We start from the raw sequence: 20,999 nt of genomic DNA, 5'->3' as shown, positions 1-20,999 counted from the left end.
AAATTGGTGCCAGAAAGAACAAAAAGTCCAATTGATTTATTTTTGTTCTGGACAAATGTCCTATCACTTTTGCATTGTCCAGGACATGTGTCCTATGCCACCTCTCATGGATGTGAGCCCCTGCAGAGATGTGTGTGACATATACACTAAGGTGTATTTAGTTGAGGGAGGGACTAGATGATATAGACGCACATAATGGACAAAGAAACAAGATTTTATTGTGAAACTGAATAGTATTCACTCAAGAAATGTTGTTGTTGTTTTGAAATATAGGCAAGAAAAGAAGAGGGAATAGCTGATGTAAGGGAAGAGTTGTCTTAATCATTAGACACAGGCTCATTAAGTTTGAAGTTGTTTTCATTTTAGCATGCTCAGATTTGTTTATGTTCTGTTGCAGAAAATATTTTCTGTTGATTTCTGTCTCTCAGTTTCTGCATCTGTCTCATTATTTCCATGTCTTAATCTTAACACTTCCTTATATACTTTACCCTCTTGCTGTATTTATCCTACATTCTTTCATTAATTATGTTTTAATGTAATGAGTCTTTAGTAGTAGTTGTAATAGTAGATTAGTCCCTCTTTAAGGCGATCAGGGCCAGATGCAAAAAAAGCATACCTATGCTTGTGCTGTTACCCTCATAAAATAAAGAATTCCCATTGTCATTGTCAGCATATTGATAATTTTCTCTGGTTTGTCACGATTTATCCACAAAATAGTCCCCTTTATCTTTCTTAACGCACCTTTGTAAGCCACCCATTTTGTCACCTCATAGTTAACCCTTATTTGCGTGAAAGATGATCCATTTCCATAAAGCACATGGTACTGTTTAATCCAAACACCATGCATGTTTAAGTAGATATAAGATTACTATGTACTAATGAGTTACAACTTTATATCGAATTGTGTCGTTTGATATTAGAAATGTTAAATTATGCAACTGGTGTTAGATCCACTTGACTTCTAGTCACCTCATATCAGGCGCCTGTACAATCAAATGTCCCTTGAGTGTTTCGTGTGCCTGTTCCTCAATCATCACTGCATGTATAGTCAAAGACTTGAGGAGTAGTTTAGTAACATTCTAATTCATGTGAATAAATGATGTAAAGATTAGCTGGGGCAATTTAAAAAAAATATATATAGTCAGTTGCATAGACTATGTTTTGTTTGTAAATGTGTGTGAGGTGGGGGTGGGAGGGGGGGGGGAGGAGTGTCAAAGAACAGCAAATTTCAGATAAGATGTTTGGCGTGGACATGTAAAACAGGTAAGGATGATATTCTGAGTTAACACCGAGCTTGCAAACCACTATCTCTCTAGATCGATGACTTGTCTGGGTTCTTCTGATTTTTTTAATTCAATTTATTTTGGTTGTGTCTTTTTTCATTAACATGTATATGGAATACCTGTGATCATCTGTAACAATAAGTGCACAGTACATTAACAAAAATCAAATCAAAATGTAGATTAGGACAGTAGTTGTTTTCTGTTAAGACTTAAAAACAGAGATGGTATCAGTTGTAAATCAATCATGAAACATATTGTTCAGTGTTTCTGTTCTATTTGTTGTTTTGATGAACAGACCTTTAAAATGTAGATGGGCAGTGGTTGTTTTCTGTAAATCAATCATGTAACATATTGTTCAGTGTTTCTGTTCTATTGTTTTGATGAGCAGACCTTTATTTTGTTTGCAAGATATTTGGGGTTGGTCTTATAGTCATTGTTGAGTGTACTAATCAAAGCGCAAAATGCATATAAAGTAGTTCTTGTTGGAAAAAAAACCTTCCTTTTACACATCAACAGCATATAACAATAAACACAGGAAGTACTTAGCATTGTATTGGCATGCTGTCATTGTTCAGTATCACGCGCTCTGTAGCATTGTTCATTGAAGTTTTTTTGTGGAGAAACTTTTGACTTTGTTGTTGTGCTGGGGTATATCATTTTGTGTTAATACAAAGCAGATTTGTTAAGCGTCCTTGATGACCAATCGCCATACTTTAAGATTTGCTGCACAATGTTGGCTTGTACATGTAGTATAAACTTATGTCTTTAGAAATGATGTGTTGTTCATGTTGTTTTGCCAAAATGGATATATGTACATGGAGCTAAAAGCAATGGGTGCCACATTGTGCATAGAGTTGATCTTTAACTTGATTTGCCCTATTTATTTTGTTCATGTCATTGAGACAAAAATATTGTTATTGTATTGTCTTGCTTCGTTCTGTTTTGTTCTGCTCAAAGTGAAGTATATCCCAGCTTCCACGATCTGTTGAATTGTGTGTTATTACATAGTAATTATTAAGCCGGTTGTGAACAGACGAGCAATATTGAACAAAATTGCACTGGACATTTGCGAGGTAGTAGTCAATACAATGACTGAGAGCTGTTCATTGCTTTTGTCTTTTTCTTCTTCTTTTTCTTCCCGCAGTGGGGCACTGCGGTTATGAAATTAAAGGCCCCTCCTGTTTTTGGAACCGCAGGAGCTTTCTAGTTTGCTGTTAGGTAGATTTTTGGTTCCTCTTTCCTGTCATGCTCTCTTTTTCTTCATGAATTCTTTTCTTTTTTTCTGCCTTCTTGCTCATTCACCTGTATTTTTTCCAAAAATCTCTTCTCTTGCCGCTTGTCTTGCGATTCATGTATAGTTTAATCTGTTAGTGTTCTGATACATAAGTCCAGCAGTAGATAGGTTAAGCCTATTTTAACATACTGGAAACTGGTAATCTTCCAGTAGGTATTAATTTAGTTTTACTAAAGCCTGCTGGGACACAAGTAATGGGTTAGTGCATTTGTAAACAGGAATCGCTTGACAAGTGGCCCCCTTCATCCCCCCCTTCCTCGTCCTGATATGGCTCTGCGTAGTCGGCTGGACGTTAAGCAACAAATAAACAAACAAATAAACAAACAAAATCTTCTTTTTCTTCTTCTTCGCTGCTGCTGCTAAAGTTAGCAATACAGAATTTGTGACGGCTTTATCTTTGTGACGGCCTTATCTTTGTGACGGCCTTAGTACAGCATCAGACTATAGTTGGGAGAAAAAACAACCCGGAGAATCAGTTAGATATTAGAAATGTCTTCTTTTTCTTCAAACCTGAGATGATAGCTAGGTCATAAGCAAATTCATATATTTATGTTCTGTATATTTAAAGCACAAAGTAATAAAATGCATGCACTAGCTATACCGTCTACATATATTTACCTTGCGTTTTGAACACACGTTTTAGTTTTGTGTTACTTTGACCCTTGTTCGCAGAAGAAACCCTACGGTTTCACAAAATGCCCATTTGTTAGAGCGGTGTTTTTATGAAAGCTATAGAGATATCAAATAATGTCTACTGCTGTTGTTTGTGGATTGTTAAGTAAGATATGTTACTGGCACAAACACAAATAAATTTAAAGTAATTTTATTTGCTATGTGGACCCCAAACTGCCGTGGTAGGTATAAGCTTTGATCAAGGGAAAGAAGCAGGAAAGATTTTAATTGTCAAAGTGCCAGTTGTTGATAAAGTAACCCAAATTTGTGTTATGAATATAATGCATTTATGTGAACAAGAGACATGTTTGTGTCTAGGGTCCCACAAAATGCCCATGTGTTGGAGATGTGTTTTTATGATAGCTGTAAAGAGAAGTCTCCAGACTATGTAGTAAAAAAGGCATGTTCGGGGTTGCACCTTTTTTCTCCTTATGCAACATGTGTATAGTTAAGACTGCAGCAGTTACCACGATACTCTTGCTCTGATCAAGCACAAACATAACTTAAATATTTGCTTCCACTTTATTGTACATGCTGTTGATGTTGACAGCTATATATAGCTGTTGCTTTGTTGTTCTCTTAGGACCCCCCGCGGGTTAGGGGGAGTCCCATATTGGTTGGGACGAGAAAGAATTTACCCGATGATCCCCAGCATGTCGTAAGAGGCGACTAACGGATTCTGTTTCTCCTTTTACCCTTGTTAAGTGTTTCTTGTATAGAATAGAGTCAATGTTTGTAAAGATTTTAGTCAAGCAGTATGTAAGAAATGTTAAGTCCTTTGTACTGGAAACTTGCATTCTCCCAGTAAGGTCATATATTGTACTACGTTGCAAGCCCCTGGAGCAATTTTTTGATTAGTGCTTTTGTGAACAAGAAACAATTAACAAGTCGCTCTATCCCATCCCCCCCCCCCCTTTTCCCCGTCGCGATATAACCTTGAACGGTTGAAAACGACGTTAAACACCAAATAAAGAAAGAAAGAAACCCACGACCGTTGCCGACCCACCACCGCTCCTATGTTCTCTAATCGGTGAAACTGTTCGTTAATTTTTCCAATGCTTCTATTATGTTTCTGTCCATTAATTGATCTCTTGATTGCTGCTTTTTTTTCTCTCTCAGAAATTTGATGTGTGACATTCTCAAGCACGCATCGATTTGTTGCTTTATTGTGAAATCACTGTGTTGTCCAATATAATTGCTTGCATACCGTCTTTTGTTTGTTTGTTATTCAATCAAATTCTTTTAAGCTCGCTTCCAAACTGGTGCAGTGTATTGAGACTGTAGTATATATATATATATATACGTGTACATGTGTGCCGGCATTTCGCTTTTGATTTGTGTCTGTAAATAAATGTGCACAAGCATTTATGAACCTCGTTTTGATGTAGTGTCGTAAACTGAAGTGTTTGTGAACGTAGCTAAGCTTGACGTAGTCTTACTACACGAGTGCCTCATCCCATACATTGAAGAATTTATTCAGGCTGGAAGGTTCCATGTTCGGTGCTTTGTTTCTGGGACTATTTGTGTTTGAGGAGTTGAAACTTCTGGCATTTCTGTCAGAGTTGTGAAGGAAGGTAGTGGTGGGCAGTAAGAAAAGCACCTAGAATAGTATACATGTAGGTTATGTGTGTGTGTGTGTGTGTGTGTGCGTGTGCGTGTGTGAGAGAGATCGAGAGAGATAAAGTGTGTCTGTGTGTGTGTTTGCGATCGCCCCAATAAGATGTGTATTTGTTCTGATTGCTTGATTGCCTAAAACTTGTCAGTTCATATTGTGAAGACTGACATTTTAAGCTTAAAAATGATATTCAGTGTTGTCTGCCAATAGTACTCCATGAAAAGAAAGAAGACTGAGAGGTAGATTATATGAAAGGGTTATTATGTATCCATCCTACTTGTATAGAAGAGACGCTTAGTTGTACGTGAATGCAAGAGGCATGTCTTCAATGTTCCACGCAGTACTCTTATCATTAAATGTGTATGCACTCTTTTGGAAAAATATATCTTTGTAGTTTTCCTGTGTATAGTATTTGTTCTCCGGGAAGAATCTCCATTTAATGATACAGTCGAACCTGTACTTGCGACCACCTCTCGAAACCAACCACCTTCCCACAATGAATGACCACTCTGAAAGATCGCAGAAGAGGTGTTCTTCCATATAATTCACCTTTCCGTAGCAACCACCTGTCTATAGCACATCCTTTTACCCTTGTTAAGTGTTTCTTGTATAGAAGATAGTCAATGTTTGTACAGATTTTAGTCAAGCAGTATGTAAGAAATGTTCAGTCCTTTGTACTGGAAACTTGCATTCTCCCAGTAAGGTAATACATTGTACTACGTTGCAAGCCCCTGGAGCAATTTTTTGATTCGTGCTTTTGTGAACAAGAAACAATTGACAAGTGGTTCTATTCCATCACCCCCCTTCCCTCCGTCGCGATATAAACGGTTGAAAACGACGTTAAACACCAAATAAAGAAAGATATAATTCACCTTTCCGTAGCGACCACCTGTCTCCAGTGACCACGGTGACGGGCGCAGTGGCGTGGTGGTAAGACGTCGGCCTCCTAATCGGGAGGTCGTGAGTTCGAATCCCGGTCACTGCCGCCTGGTGGGTTAAGAGTGGAGATTTTTCCGATCTCCCAGGTCAACTTATGTGCAGACCTGCTAGTGACTTAATCCCCTTCGTGTGTACACGCAAGCACAAGACCAAGTGCGCACGGAAAAGATCCTGTAATCCATGTCGGAGTCCGGTGGGTTATGGAAACACGAAAATACCCAGCATGCCTACTCAACGAAAGCGGAGTGAAGCTGACTATGCTCTCAGAGTATAGTGTGGGGAACCCAAATGGGCAAACGAGCTCACACGTAACCAGAAAATTCTGGAACGCTGAAGAAGAAGAAGAAGAAGTGACCATGTTTGGTCGGTCCCTTGGGTGGTCGTTATAAACAGGTTCGACTGTATATTGTTGTTGAGTTATGTTAGTGTTAAAGAGTCCCTGATGAAAACATATTCAGAAGAAAGTGTGGAAAAGATGGTTGAGGTAATGAAGTTTTTTTTGTTTTTTTTTTGAGGCTGGGTTTTGCGATGGGGCACTGACTAAATGTATTGCTGGAGTGGGTCTGTTTCGTGTGACATAACCCTTTATTGCTGAATGTGTGGACACTGCCTGTAAGGATTACACTCTTGCCAATGTTGTATGTTGAGTTCTGCAATATGTGACCCTCCACTAGGCTTGGCTTAATATAAGTCCGGGGAGTGTCTGGTAACAGTGTGAGGGTCACCTTAGTCACAGGCTTATAACTCAAACAGTTTTCGCTCTTTTCTAAAACGGGTTTCACCACTGGATAGAGCATAAAAAACTCTTTAGGAAAATGTAAAAATATGAAAATCATGCAAAGGTGACATGCGACTCATTCCGTGGTGGAGGGTCACATATAATGAAGAAGTTGCGGTGTCGCCGAATGAGATTCAAAACGGGAAGGGCGTCTTCAAGGATGCGAGCGCAGAGAGCTCTTGATCCTAACGAAAGACATAATGCACGTCTGAAGTTAATCAGCAGGTTGTGTCAAAGAAAATAACATGGACAATAAAATGTTGTTATTGTTATTGTGTTCAAAATCACACAGTGGAATTACCGACGTTAGAATTGTACATATACATTTACTTTTTTTCCGTAATTTCCAAATTGTATTCGTCACAAACCGTTTGTGCACTACAAAGACAATACCAGAACATGAAATCGCTCAGCTGAAATACAGACATGCGATTTTTGAGTATCAACTGAAGAGTTTTTCAATTGTGTTGCTGAAAAACAGCATTAAAAAGTACATACATTGTACAAACAACAGCGTTCAGTTTTTCCCCGAAAAATCGAGATTACAGAATTCCATGTCTGAAATAGAATCAGGCACTATAGATATTCTTTTGCTTCGCTATGTACGAACAAATTGATTGAACATGTTCGAAACTGTGCGCATGATACTGTGCTAATCTCGTTTTCGGGCCTCGTTCGGTGGTATCGTAACTTCTCTGTCTGCGTGACCGCATGGTACTGACTGCTTATCTCTGTGATCGCCGTAGCTATTTCGTCTTGTGTTGGAAGAATAAATGTTGCAAGTCTGGTATCAATAGCTTTTGAGTGTTACTTTGTGTGTGTGTGTGTGCGGTAGTGCATGCGTTTGTGTATGAATGAGTGAGTGTGTGTAAAAATAATTAAGTCAATCGCTTAAGCGATTTGAAACTGACCACTTCGTTGGCCTTTTTATAATTTCTCAAATCAATGTGCATTTGGGCTATGTTCTCACATAAAGAAAAGGCAAAACATCATTGAAAATATAAGACACTTGCATAGACAAAGCCTGAATTACGCTCATTCAAGATACCCATTCATTGAACAACATGACGAACAAAGTACAGTATACCATTCAAAGTTCTCAAAGGAAATTAAAACGCGTGGGAAAATCTTTCAGTTTTTAGTTGAAGTGGTCCTGTGAGACCATCGCGGGTTCAAAAGGACAAGAAATGTCAAAAATCAATCAATCATATGACAAGATTTAGTATTAACGATACAACCGCGGATCTTATTTACACGTCGATCAGTATTTTACACGTCTACTGTCAGTTTCACAATCAGATTTTCTTTGCCCAAGGTGAAAGTTTTCTTCAGGTTGGTGAGGTCATGCCCTTTGTAAATGACGTGCAGCTCGTAGTCGCCATGGAAACCACGCACAGTGAAGGTGTCACGTGACTGTGACAACACGTGCGTCTCATCCGTCATCCACTGGTTCTCCACCAGGTCCAGGAAGCGACGACCTGCCGCCGTCAGCTGATAGTAAAGAAAGAAACGTTAATAAATAAATTAAATCAATCTCAGTGCACAGTAGGCGAGCTACGACTCTGTTTGAAGCTAATGGGCAGAATATACCTGCGCAGTTTCAGCGGCACAGACGACGCACGGCCTATTATTTATGCCGCGATAGGGATTATGACGAGTACTTGGCCTGTTTTCCTATCATGCAACGTGTAGCGGGCTGGGATAAGCTGCAGTGCATCGTCGGTCCTGCTGAAGTTACATATTAATAATAATAATAAATGAGCATTTATATAGCGCAACATCATAACTTTACAATTACGCTCTTTGCGCTTGACACATTTAAAATTCAAACACAGTTATACAAGCATTTACATCTACATTCATAGTCAGCAACGCTTGATTAAAAGCATACACCATCAAAACATACATTACAACAGATTCTTCCACTAATTAAGTAATAAAAACATGAATAAAATAGGTAGTAAAAACAAGGAAATACCAGCTGAATACCCTTAATCAAACAGAACATGTTATTAATACTGAAAAACAGCCCTAAATGTGTATACACATTATCACTAAAACAACAAATACACTACATGTAGCCTACTGATGGACTGAGAAAACAAAATCAGAGGTTGTATTTCTTGAAGAGGTGCGTTTTAAGTGCTCATTTGAATGCTTGGGGTGACTGAGAGTGGCGGATGTGAAAGGGGAGAGAATTCCAGTGTGTGGGTGCGCAGAAAGTAAAAGTGCGGTGAGCGGAGCCCCTTAGGATAAGGATACAATAAGGATACGATTGTATATAGTCCTGTGAGGTTACCCTCATGGACATTCGGGTTGCTTTCTGTCTGGGGAAAGCGAGCTGCCGTACAGTATTTCCTGCATGCGTGTATTCATGTTTCCAAGCCCAGAGACTTTCGCTGTGAACTTGGGTTCTTTATCGTGCGCATGCGTGCACGCGGAGGTGTTCGGACACCAACAAGAGTCTGCACAAAGTTGACTATAAATAAATCCCTTGCTGATAGCGATGTTCACATCACCCTGTACTTGCTCTCTTCTCCTCCTTCTCTCCTTTCCTTCTTCCATCCTTCATACATCCCCCTTGGTTTTGTTTTTAATTTTTCGTTAGCTATGTTTTGAGTTAGTGCACAACACAAAAAGGCTTACTTCCAGGTTATCCCCCTTGACAAGCGACGCCTTCTCTCCCCTCCAGTGTGCCTGGTCCCAGAATCCCCAGAGCAAGATGCCCTCCACAGCGGGGTGACCGTACAGCGCGCGCAGTGCGTGCTCCAGGAAGTCAGCTCGCTTGTTCTCGTCCTGCGCTATGACGTCCAGCTCCGTCACCCAGATGGGTAGGCCTGCTGCTGCTAGCGTGTCCAGACGTGCCTGGTATAGAGGAGGGTATATATGTATTTGATTGTGATGTGTTGTCATAATAAAATCATGTTGGTGAGACAATGCTGCCTGCTGGTTTGGTGGTTGACTGTATATATCTTGTGTCAAAACCGGCACGGTTGGCCTAGTGGTAAGGCGTCCGCCCCGTGATCGGGAGGTCGTGGGTTCGAACCCCGGCCGGGTCATACCTAAGACTTTAAAATTGGCAATCTAGTGGCTGCTCCGCCTGGCGTCTGGCATTATGGGGTTAGTGCTAGGACTGGTTTGGTCCGGTGTCAGAATAATGTGACTGGGTGAGACATGAAGCCTGTGCTGCGACTTCTGTCTTGAGTGTGGCGCACGTTATATGTCAAAGCAACACCACCCTGATATGGCCCTTCGTGGTCGGCTGGGCGTTAAGCAAACAAACAAACAAACAAAATCTTGTGTCAACAAGCCTGATATACATTTCAGTGATGGATAAACTAGCCTGAGTGAACTAATTGTTAGAATGATTTAATAACTATCTGCTTCTAAAAAAAAAGAGCAATAAGTAGAGACGTCTTTTGGTGGGGTTTCAATAAATATGTGTGTGTGTGTGTGTGTGTGTGTGTGTGTGTGTGTGTGTGTGTGTGTGTGTGTGTGTGTGTGTGTGTGTGTGTGTGCGAGCGTGCGTGCGTGCGTGCGAGCGCGTACCTGCGTGCGTGCGAGCGTGTTGCGTGTATGTGTTTGCGTGCATGCGTGCGTGCGTGTGCTTTCTTATACAAACGTATCCGTCATACAGACCTTGATGGTGTCAGGATCAGGGTTCTGCTCTTCCCCAAAGTGACACTGAACACCTATACCGTACAGCCCTACGTTGGCTGCCTTCACCTGCTTGGCCTGGGCAAGGTACGCCTGCAACGAATGATCAGATTGGAAACATGCTTGAGATGGAAGAAGAAGGAAAAAGAAAGAAAGAAAGAAAGAAAGACGTAAAGAAAACAAGCAAGAAAGAAACAAAAACAAAGTTAATTTTGCTGTCGATGTTAGTCGTTTGCGCGTTATAGCTAGTTTCTCTCTCTTTCTCTGCCTAATTAACAACCCTCATCCCAACTACCACCCCTCCCGTTCCAACGTTTACCGCCCGCCACCCCCCCCACCCCCCTTTAAAAAAATAGAGTAGTCCCAGAACAAAACAGAGACTGATGATTGATGTTGAATCGATCTCGGGTGACCCCCTGGGTTCTCCAGCCAAGAAACAACAATAAACTAACAAACACCCCCCACCCCCTTCTGTCTCTCTCTCTCCATCTCTCGTTCCTTCTCGTCTACTCACTTTCTCTCTCGGTCTCTCTCTGTCTCTGTCTCACTCTCTCTGTCGCTCTCTGTCGCTCTCTCTCTCTCTCTCTCTCTCTCTCTCTCTCTCTCCTCTCTCTCTCGCTCTCTCTCTCTCTCTCTATCTCTCTCTCTCTCTCTCTCTCTCTCTCTCTCTCTCTCTCTCTCTCTCTCTCTCTCTCTCTCTCTCTCTCTCTCTCTTTCCTTTTTTTTTTTACCTCATTCCCATGCGGATCAAAAGGGGTAAAAAAAAGTTAGCTTGTTGTACTCGATAAGATGTATTTAATTCATTGTATGAGATATTGTTGATTGTTGTTATTTATTTGAATAAAATTGTAAAAAAAAAAAAAAAAAAAAAAAAAAAAGGGGTAAACCTTGCGAACAAAAGCATCTCAATGCTGCTGTGCCATTAGTTGAAACTGAGATTTTAATTTTCTCAATAGCAAGAGGAGCCAATAAGAGTACGTATAATTGCTTTGTAAATACGCTTCAAGGTGCCCTACCATTTACCCCAAACCATAAGCATGCTCATAATACTTACGTTAGTCTTTTCGCCATTGGCGACCACATTGTACTCATTCAAGAAGAGTTTCATCGTCGGATCGGCGTTGTGCGCGATACGGAACACCTCAATGTTGTAGTTGTTGTCGTGCAGTCGTTCTTCAAACCAGTGGCCGTGCAGATTCTCGTTGTTCACATCCCAGTGCTCTAACCTTTTGAGAACAAAATGAATGTGTTAGAAAAAAAGACATGTCACCTTCACGAGTTTGCCCCAAAAAGAAATTGCAAAATTTGAAATAAAAGTTCTTTCCCACGTACACTTCATTTGTCAAATAAATTCGTGTTATATGTTGAGTTCTTGTGAAAATGATTAGCACACTGTAGGAGGGTGTGGCACATTCATGGTTTAACAAAGTCTAAGACCAAGAGTGGGGCGGATGGCTGTGGACAAGATCAACGAAGAGGAAATCTTTAAAATTAATGTGCAGAGAAACTGGGCGAGGAAATAGCTCTGTCGGTAGCGGCGCTAGCTTCAAAACAGGGTAGTTATGGACTATCCGCTTCTCCTATTCCGAGAAGCTGCAAGCAAGTTAATGATCTGTAAGACATTGCCAGAGGATTATATGTAACCCTCCACCACGGAATGAGTCGCATGTCACCTTTTCATGATTTTCATATTTTTACATTTTCTTAAAGAGGTTTTTATTCTCTATCCAGTGGTGAAAACCGTTTTTAGAAAAGAGTGAACACTTTTCGAGTTATAAGCATGTGACTATGGTGACCCTCACACTGTTACTATACACCCCCCGGACTTATATTATGCCTAGCGCAGAACCGCGTGAGGTGACATGCGACTCATTTCGTGGTGGAGGGTCACATATGGCTATGGTTCACAGTAAAACATAAACACACTTTCATGTTAACTTACATTCCTCTGGTGACATTCATGGTCTCCTGAATGTGGTGTTGCACGGCGTGTCTCAGGGTGTCACCGGTCAGCTGTTTGACCCAGCCCTGGACATACTTCTCCACTGACCAGATCAGGTTGTGACCTCGCACCTTCAGGCTGGACACACAGACAGACACACAGACAGACACACAGACATACGCACGTCCAAACACAGACGCAGTAAGGGTGATCTGCTATTGCTGCACCCAGCTCTACAGAATTCATATGCTCACATATTGTTCATTAAAATGGACGATGTCACTTGTCTCTAGGTATAAGCTTCTATACGTATACACACCATCACCATTTTCAATGTGGGGCTTGACGCTATCGGCGTGGGTTCCCACGTTCAGCGAGGGATTTATTTCCCAGAGTCAACTTTGTGTAGGCTCTCCTCGGTGTCCGAACATCCCCGTGTGCACGCATAAGAACCCAAGTTCACAAGTTGGGTAGCGCCGCACTGTTTGGCCGCTCGCTTTCCCCAGTGAAAAAGCAATCCGAATTATTATTATTATTATTATTGTGATCATTTGTATGCGCCTAATCTAGATATAGCCCTAGGCGCTTACATATTAATTTCTGCCGTTTTGAAATGGAATTTTTTACAGACAGACAGACAAACAGACATTTTTTACACACCATATATAACGCATCCACATCGGCCAGTAAAGCTCAGTAGCCTATTAGGCGAGCATTCACCTTTCACGGCCTTTATTCCAAGTCAAACGGGTATTTGGTGGACATTTTTATCTATGCCTATACAATTTTGCCAGGAAAGACCCTTTTGTCAATCGTGGGATCTTTAACGTGCACACCCCAATGTACTGTACACGAATTTCCATGAGAGTAACCTCACAGGACGATATGATACCAATACCAACACCAAATACCAAAGTTCTTGTCCATGCACAAGTTTAACATTGCTCTGTACTTTTAACTTCTTAATTGAGGATCTAATAAACAAAAAGATTCTTAATTTATGGACGACAACAAGGATGAGTGAGGGTTATGTGTAACCAATCTCCTGGCACCTGAGAGAAAAAACATTGAAAAGAACAAGCGACTTTCACCCTCGAAATGGATACCTCTTAATTGGACACTTTTCTCTTTGAAACGAATGTACATTTTGAAATATGTTTACGAGCAGAAACCTCCAGCTGGTCATTTGTAGGCTACGTGTTTGTATTTTTAAAATATGTGTTATATGGTTATGCCGTGAGAATGCAACCAACCCGCGGCTGTGCAGTCTGTGGATCATGTCAAGAGCAGGCTGAAAATTCCTCTGGCCCTGGAAAATAAACACATGCAAATTACATGCAATGTAAGGCCTCCTTATGCCGTGGACCAATGCGCACACAATTTCCCAAGAGAGAACTCGAAATCGAACTGTGAAGCTTTATTACGAAAGGATTGAACTGTTGGGTTCAGAGAAATGTTTCTTACAGCTAGTTTTTTTTTAATTCTTTTTTTTACAATATTCGTTTTGCGAGAGAGAGAGAGAGAGAGAGAGAGAGAGAGAGAGAGAGAGAGAGAGAGAGAGAGAGAGAGAGAGAGAGAGAGAGAGAGAGAGAGAGAGAGAGAGAGAGAGAGAGAGAGAGAGACAGACAATGACAATGACAATGACAAATCTTTATTTTTCGAGGGTGACAAGAATAAGCATAGATATGCTTTTTTGCATTTGTCTCTCGCCCTAACGAGGGACTAAACTATTTTACTATGACTATGACTAGGGAGAAAGAAAAAAAGAAAAAAAAAGGTTACATAAAAACATTAATGGTAGAACATATAAGTTTATGTACATGAAGCGCATTATGTAGAAGCATTGTAGATCATAAGGTAGTGGCACGAGAGAGAAAGAGAGAGAGAGAGAGAGAGAGAGAGAGAGAGAGAGAGAGAGAGAGAGAGAGAGAAAGAGCGAGAGCGAGAGAGAGAGAGACAGACAGACAGACAGAAAGACAGACAGACACAGAGACAGAGAGAGAAAGAGACAGAGATGCGTAGATAGACAGAGACAGACAGACAGAGACAGATACACACAGACAGAGTGATACATATAGACAGAAGTAAAGAGACGGAGACAGAAGCAACGAAAGAGACAGAGACACACACGTTCAACACTCAGAAACGCTTGCCGTGCATACACTAACAAAGGCATTCATACCAAAGAAAGAACCACCTTCTTACCTTTATATGAGAAACACACACAAACAAAAGATACAGAGGCAAAGACATAGACACCGAACTAATTAAATAACACATCTTCTGTACTCATAACTTGGAGATATATGAATTAAGAACACACACAAAAAAGACACAGAGGCAGAGACATACAGACACCGAACTAATCAAATAACTCATTTATCTTCTGTACTCATAACTTAGCGATGGGGGGGGGGGGGGGGGGGGGACTGATTTGAAAGCACCCCAAAGAAAAAAATAACAATCAACCAACTATCCTTGGCATTCGATGTCATTAATCCAACAAATAAGGGCCAAAAAAGTGTCCCTTAATTTACAGGTTTTGGACCATAAAAATAAGGCCAAATAAAATGTGAGCACATTTACAGTTTGTGGACCACAAAATGGGGGCCCAAGGACTGTTATGCCGGGGTGGAAGTAGAGATAAGCGCCTACTTCCCAAGAAATGCTCCAAATGGCTTCGTGTCTCCAAACACCTCTGACAGTCAAATCCAGCTCCTGGCCTTCACGTGGCGGGCCCTGTCTTCGACTAACAGGAGAAGGGATGCAGGCGGGTCACTGGCGCCTTAAAACCAGCTGCTTCGGGCAGATGGGGCTCGTTAACCTTGGATGGTCGCTCATCTGGGAGAAGGACAACTCCGATTTCAAAACCCGCACTGCCTTGTGTACGCCTTGGGAAAGGCAAAGGCTACAAGAAGGAAAACTTCGACGTCAAACCCGGGTAGAGTGGACTCGACAGCCCAGCAAGGCAGCTACTCTTGGGGAGGAGGCAACCCTGAGTAAGAACCTCAACCACCGAAGACGGAAGACAGCAGCCAACTTGGCGTGGGGAGAAAATCGGCTGTCTACGCTTCCACGATAATATGCATCGAACGCAGAAGAAGAAGAAGAAGGACCACAAAATGAAGGCCAAAACAACATGTGGGGCACAAAATGTGCGCTTTAAAAATAAAGGCAAATAAAACAAGTCCTAAAATAATATGTGACCCTCCACCACGAAATGAGTCGCATGTCACCTCGCGCGGTTCTGAGCTAGGCTTAATATAAGTCCGGGGAGTGTCTGGTAACAGTGTGAGGGTCACCTTAGTCACAGGCTTATAACTCAAACAGTTTTCACTCTTTTCTAAAACGGTTTTCACCACTGGATAGAGCATACAAAACTCTTTAGGAAAACGTAAACATATGAAAATCATGCAAAGGTCACATGCGACTCATTCCGTTGTGGAGGGTCACATATATGAAGCAAGTTTTTGTGGACCATAAAATTCGATTAATCACTTTCCCGAGAACGTACCTGATGACTCTCAATGGCGTACCACTTGAGGGCGTTGCCAGGCACGGCCCAGTTGAAGTGGTTATGGATGAAATCACGGTACTTGCCGTTAGCAACGTTGTCGTTATACTTGTGAACGTTCAGTGCCGTGCCGAAAGGAAAAGACTTTTTCTTCTGCACCACCTGTGATAATACGTGTTGTCATCATTTAGACGAGTTTTCCTTAAAGGCATACTAACGCACTCCCGTGTTTACAAAGTGTAGTTTGCCCACAATCGATGTCAAACGCACCATAAGACCATATAATGACGATATGTCACCATGCGCGGACCATAATACATGCATTACAGCTTGTTCTAGCCTCTGAAAAAGTGAGGATGTCAACAAAGCCGCGGTGTTCTCTCCCTTGCATCAACGTTACATGTGTTGCCAAATCTATAAATAGGACCATCTAGATCAAAATAAAAATTCAAATATCTCAACATTTAAGGGCTCCTAGACCACAATATTTTGCAGGGAACTTAATTTAGTCTGTCTCCAGCTCTGGGTAAAGCAATTAGCGTGTATATTCATCAGCTTTCTATGCCTTTAATAACCATCTGGGGAATAAATAACACTGTTCCCCGGGGAGCATATCGCCCTAGGTTTTCATCTTCATCAACCTCGGCCTCGGTCGATAAAGATAAAACCGAAGACGATATGCCCCCCTCGGACCTACAGCAAGCCAGGTCTGTCAACAAGCCACCAGACATCTTATAATAATGTGTTTGGATATATGACATAGTTACATTCTTCTTCATCTTCGCATAATTACATTTCACTACATTCCAATATACCCATTTGTGTGTGATGTCCCATAATAGAAACTCTTTTGTACCAAAGAACTGCAAGATATGTGATCAAACAATACATTTTTCCGATCTCCCAGGTCAACTTATGTGCAGACCTGCTAGTGACTTAACCCGTTTCGTGTGTACACGCAAGCACAAGACCAAGTGCGCACGGAAAAGATCCTGTAATCCATGTCAGAGTTCGGTGGGTTGTAGAAACACGAAAATACCCAGCATGCTTCCCCCGAAATATAGATTGCTGTCCCTTCTGCGCCGAGCGGCTGCATTTCAGGGCTCTCTCATATTTCGTACTGTGCGCCTTGAGTCGCCTTGTGATGAGATATGTGCGCGATATAAATTCTCGTATTATTATTAGTATTATTATTATAAACAAACAAACAAACAAAAACAAGCAAAACCAAAAGTAAAAACATAATAAGGCCATTAACCTAAGACACCCAAAATTAGAACGACAACTTTTAAAAGTAGATTTAGAATATTAAATTGAGTTATCAAAACAACAACCACAGCAAAACAACAACAACAAAACAACAACAACAACAACAACTTAGATCAGCCTGAAAATATTCAATGATACAATGTGATAAATGATCAAAAACACAAAACAAACAAAAAATAAACAAACAAACAAACAAGCAAACAAACAGAAAAAACACAAAAAAACAAAGAACATTTTTTATTGTGTTCCTGAAGCTCCCGACGTACATGTATCTGGACATCTGCCTGTTCAACGTCTTGTGATCTCGTGACGCTGAAAAACACAATTCTTCATTTCAGCGAATTTTTTCCACCCACAAATTAACATTATTAATTGCCAAGTGACGGGCGCAGTGGCGTGGTGGTAAGACGTCGGCCTCCTAATCGGGAGGTCGTGAGTTCGAATCCCGGTCGCTGCCGCCTGGTGGAGATTTGTCCGAACTCCCAGGTCAACTTATGTGCAGACCTGCTAGTGACTTAACCCCCTTCGTGTGTACACGCAAGCACAAGACCAAGTGCGCACGGAAAAGATCCTGTAATCCATGTCGGAGTCCGGTGGGTTATGGAAACACGAAAATCCCCAGCATGCCTAGCTACCCAACGAAAGCGGAGTGAAGCTGACTATGCTCTCAGAGTATAGTGTGGGGAACCCAAATGGGCAAACGAGCTCACACGTCACCAGAATTTCTGGAACGCTGAAGAAGAATTGCCAAGTCAGAACACTTGCATGATAATGAACGAAGTAATTAAAACCAAATGTTGCAGGTTGGTGTTTTGTTGCTAGGAACAATATAATGCTCTCTAGTGGTTATAATTATACCTTCGTTGCTATATCGTTAGCACACACATAGAACACTGACATGCTACATCAAAATGGCAATATTAATGCTAAAAGACACGCGAAAATCAAAAGGATGGGCGATGCTACAAACACGCCGAAACTTTAATATGAAACGTTTAACCTATTCTATTGATTGTGTGTTTATTTTGATTTGGAAGGTTAGCAGTTTATCTGTTTCGGCTTTAAACAAAAAATTACTTCAAATCAAGACACTAATAACACGCGAAGATAAATGAAATGATTACAACTAAAAGCCACTAAAAAAAAACAGCACTGAATGTGGATGTTGCTCTTTCTCATCTGTTCGATGACGTGATCAGTGACGTTTCTCCATGACGTCTGTCCGCCAACTTGTGTCACTGAGGCGTCATCCACCAGAAATGTAACAGACGGCTGCGGTCCTTCGAAGTATATTCTTGTCTGCTTCAAAGCTGAAGAAGTTTGATCCATAAAACATGCGTGCAATGTAATGAAACTGTAAAAACAAATTGATCAGTGTGTCCTGACAATACAAGACACAAAAAGAGAACCACAAAAATGATCAGATGCTGGTCTTATTCCCTATCTCAGGCAGAGTACATGAGGCAGATGAGCAAATGGTACGTTACAGGATTACGTTTTCTTGGGTGACTGAATTGGAGAGGAACCGACACGGTTGGCCTAGTGGTAAGGCGTCCGCCCCGTGATCGGGAGGTCGTGGGTTCGAACCCCGGCCGGGTCATGCCTAAGACTTTAAAATTGGCAATCTAGTGGCTGCTCCCCCTGGCGTCTGGCATTATGGGGTTAGTGCTAGGACTGGTTGGCCCGGTGTCAGAATAATGTGACTGGGTGAGACATGAAGCCTGTGCTGCGACTTCTGTCTTGTGTGTGGCGCACGTTATATGTCAAAGCAGCACCGAACTGATATGGCCCTTCGTGGTCGGCTGGGCGTTAAGCAAACAAACAAACAAACAAACAAAAATTGGAGAGGCCGCGGAATACCAAGCCCTCGCTTTGTATTGTATTAGGTTTTGTCGTATTGTAGTATTTATACTGTATTGTATCTTATCATATCATATCGTGTTGTATTGTATTGTATTGTAATGTATTGTATCGTATCGTATCCTTTTGTATTGCAATGTATTGTATTGTATTGTAATGTATCGTATCCTTTTGTATTGCAATGTATTGTATTGATTTGTATTGTATTGCATTGTATTCACTATTGTATTGCATTGTATTATAATTATAGTATTGTATTGTATTTTTTTTAAATTATATTGTATTGTATCATATTGTATGGTATCATATTGTATTGTATTATATTGCAATGTGTCATATAATATTGTATCGTATCCTATCGTATTGTATTGTACTGTATTGTATAGTATTGTTTTGTATTGTATCGTTAGGTATCGTATCGTACCGTACCGTATTGTATTGTTTTGTGTGGTATCGTATTGTATTGTAATTGTACTGTACAGTATTGTATTGTTTTATTGTATCGTATTGTATCCTATCCTATCGTATTGTATTGTATTGTACTGTACATACCTTTACTGGGAGCGGTGAAACCACCAGTGAGGTGAACCCAGCCGTCCCTGACGTGGACGTTGCTCACGGAGGCTGCTGTCGCGTAGTCTTCAGTGTCGTCTGAAATATGAATAGAACAAGCGACTTTTCAGAAAAAAGTGCATGTTATATTTCACATGAATTGGTTGTCATACTTTAGTATCTTTATGTCTCTTGATATAATGCATTAGTAAATCACGCTACACAGACAAACATGCAAAGCGCCCCCCCCCCCCCCCCCCCCGACACTCACAAGGGTCGAGGTTAACTATTCGCTAACCCTCACACACACACACGCACACACACACACACACACACACACACACACACACACACACACACACACACACACACACACACACACACACACACACACTTACACATGTATGCAAACACATTAAACCCCCTGTCCCATCCACCCAATAACATGAAACCAGCAAAGCACGACCAGAACACTGACCTGCAAAGTGATAATCGAGGGTCATTTTCACACTCTGTGCGTGACCGTTGTCATTCAGCAGTTTGACGTAACCAGTCACGTGATACTGGTGACCGGGCTGGACAGAGACATACTGAGATGGTCCCTGCCAGTTCTCTTGTCTGTGAAACAGGTCAACACAATGGACTCTATATTTTTGTTTCCTCCCCCACTTATAATACTGCGATCATTTACCCTAAAATTACAAGCAAATCGTCCCGTATGACGGGGGCTTAAAGGCACAGTGCAGCTCACAGCCTTCGTTTTGCGTTTTTGTTGCAGCTGAGTGCATTTACAGTTCAAAAATCCTCCTATGGTAGTAAATCAAACCCAAAACTACCCAACGACGACATCTGTGAAGCTCGACAGTTTCTTGTTCACGCGAGTGCATATATTAACCTAGTTATTACGTGGTGTTTGGTCGGAGTTCGATTCAACTGAGTGATTCCGGCCTCCATTTTGTTTTACACAAACTCATGATGATGTCTGACATAGTTTGCTAGTGACGTGTCTTTTTGTGCATGATGTGGTGATCTACCTGATCTAAATTTAGATCCAAAAATAGGTCAAGACCAGCCGGGTCCGAGTACGAAATTAATTCGTAAAAAATTCGCAGTTCTTGACTCTTTGGGTGCAAGTCAATGAAACTTGGTAGTTCTTCTAACGGATAGCTGCCTGAGGTATGACTAAAAGCCCCAGGGGCTCCGTGCACCTGGATTTGACAAGTTCAGTACCTTTAAGGTACAATTTCTTTGTTTTTGTAACAGTTTTTCAAAAGCGACGTCAACATTACTTTAAATAAGAACTTAATATACATTGCCAAAAACTATCATAACAAAACGAATTAGATGGAAACATGTTCACAAGATGCAGAACAGCTCAAATTCTGCAAGAATGAAAAACCTCAAATTAAAGAAACAACGTTGTCTGCGACAGTCTCACCTTCCGGTGACCTTGACCGCGTGGTGACCAGAGTGGGCAGTGGTGGTCAGCTCACAGTGCACGGGCGACCAGCAGTCCCAGTGGGCCAGGGATTCGAACCCCGCACTGTGTAGCAAATCCCCTCTCACTGACACCAGCAGGCAGAGAAACGCCGCTGCGTGCAACATGGCCATCGTCCTGTGAGTG

At 41.4% G+C, this 20,999-nt stretch overlaps 1 protein-coding gene across 1 annotated transcript in view; it reads right to left on the bottom strand.

Moving 5' to 3' along the window:
- Positions 1–7,494: 7,494 nt before the first annotated feature.
- LOC138973886 (uncharacterized) overlaps positions 7,495–20,999 on the bottom strand; it is a 14,827-nt gene continuing 1,322 nt past the window's right edge. The window contains exons 2-13 of the mRNA XM_070346580.1: positions 20,814–20,990; positions 19,854–19,993; positions 19,376–19,474; positions 18,117–18,273; positions 17,230–17,275; positions 15,695–15,856; positions 13,434–13,489; positions 12,181–12,318; positions 11,293–11,464; positions 10,221–10,331; positions 9,228–9,446; positions 7,495–8,072 (exon numbers count right to left, since the gene is read on the bottom strand). Of these exons, the coding sequence (XP_070202681.1) occupies positions 7,851–8,072; positions 9,228–9,446; positions 10,221–10,331; positions 11,293–11,464; positions 12,181–12,318; positions 13,434–13,489; positions 15,695–15,856; positions 17,230–17,275; positions 18,117–18,273; positions 19,376–19,474; positions 19,854–19,993; positions 20,814–20,990 (1,699 nt within the window). The 3' untranslated portion in view covers positions 7,495–7,850. The remainder of the gene's footprint in view (positions 8,073–9,227; positions 9,447–10,220; positions 10,332–11,292; positions 11,465–12,180; positions 12,319–13,433; positions 13,490–15,694; positions 15,857–17,229; positions 17,276–18,116; positions 18,274–19,375; positions 19,475–19,853; positions 19,994–20,813; positions 20,991–20,999) is intronic.

This window comes from Littorina saxatilis, linkage group LG8 (assembly GCF_037325665.1).
Source record: "Littorina saxatilis isolate snail1 linkage group LG8, US_GU_Lsax_2.0, whole genome shotgun sequence".
NCBI classification, from domain to species: Eukaryota; Metazoa; Mollusca; class Gastropoda; order Littorinimorpha; family Littorinidae; genus Littorina; species Littorina saxatilis.
The sequence above is the reverse complement of the archived record's forward strand: the minus strand, read 5'-3'. Positions and strand labels throughout refer to the sequence as shown.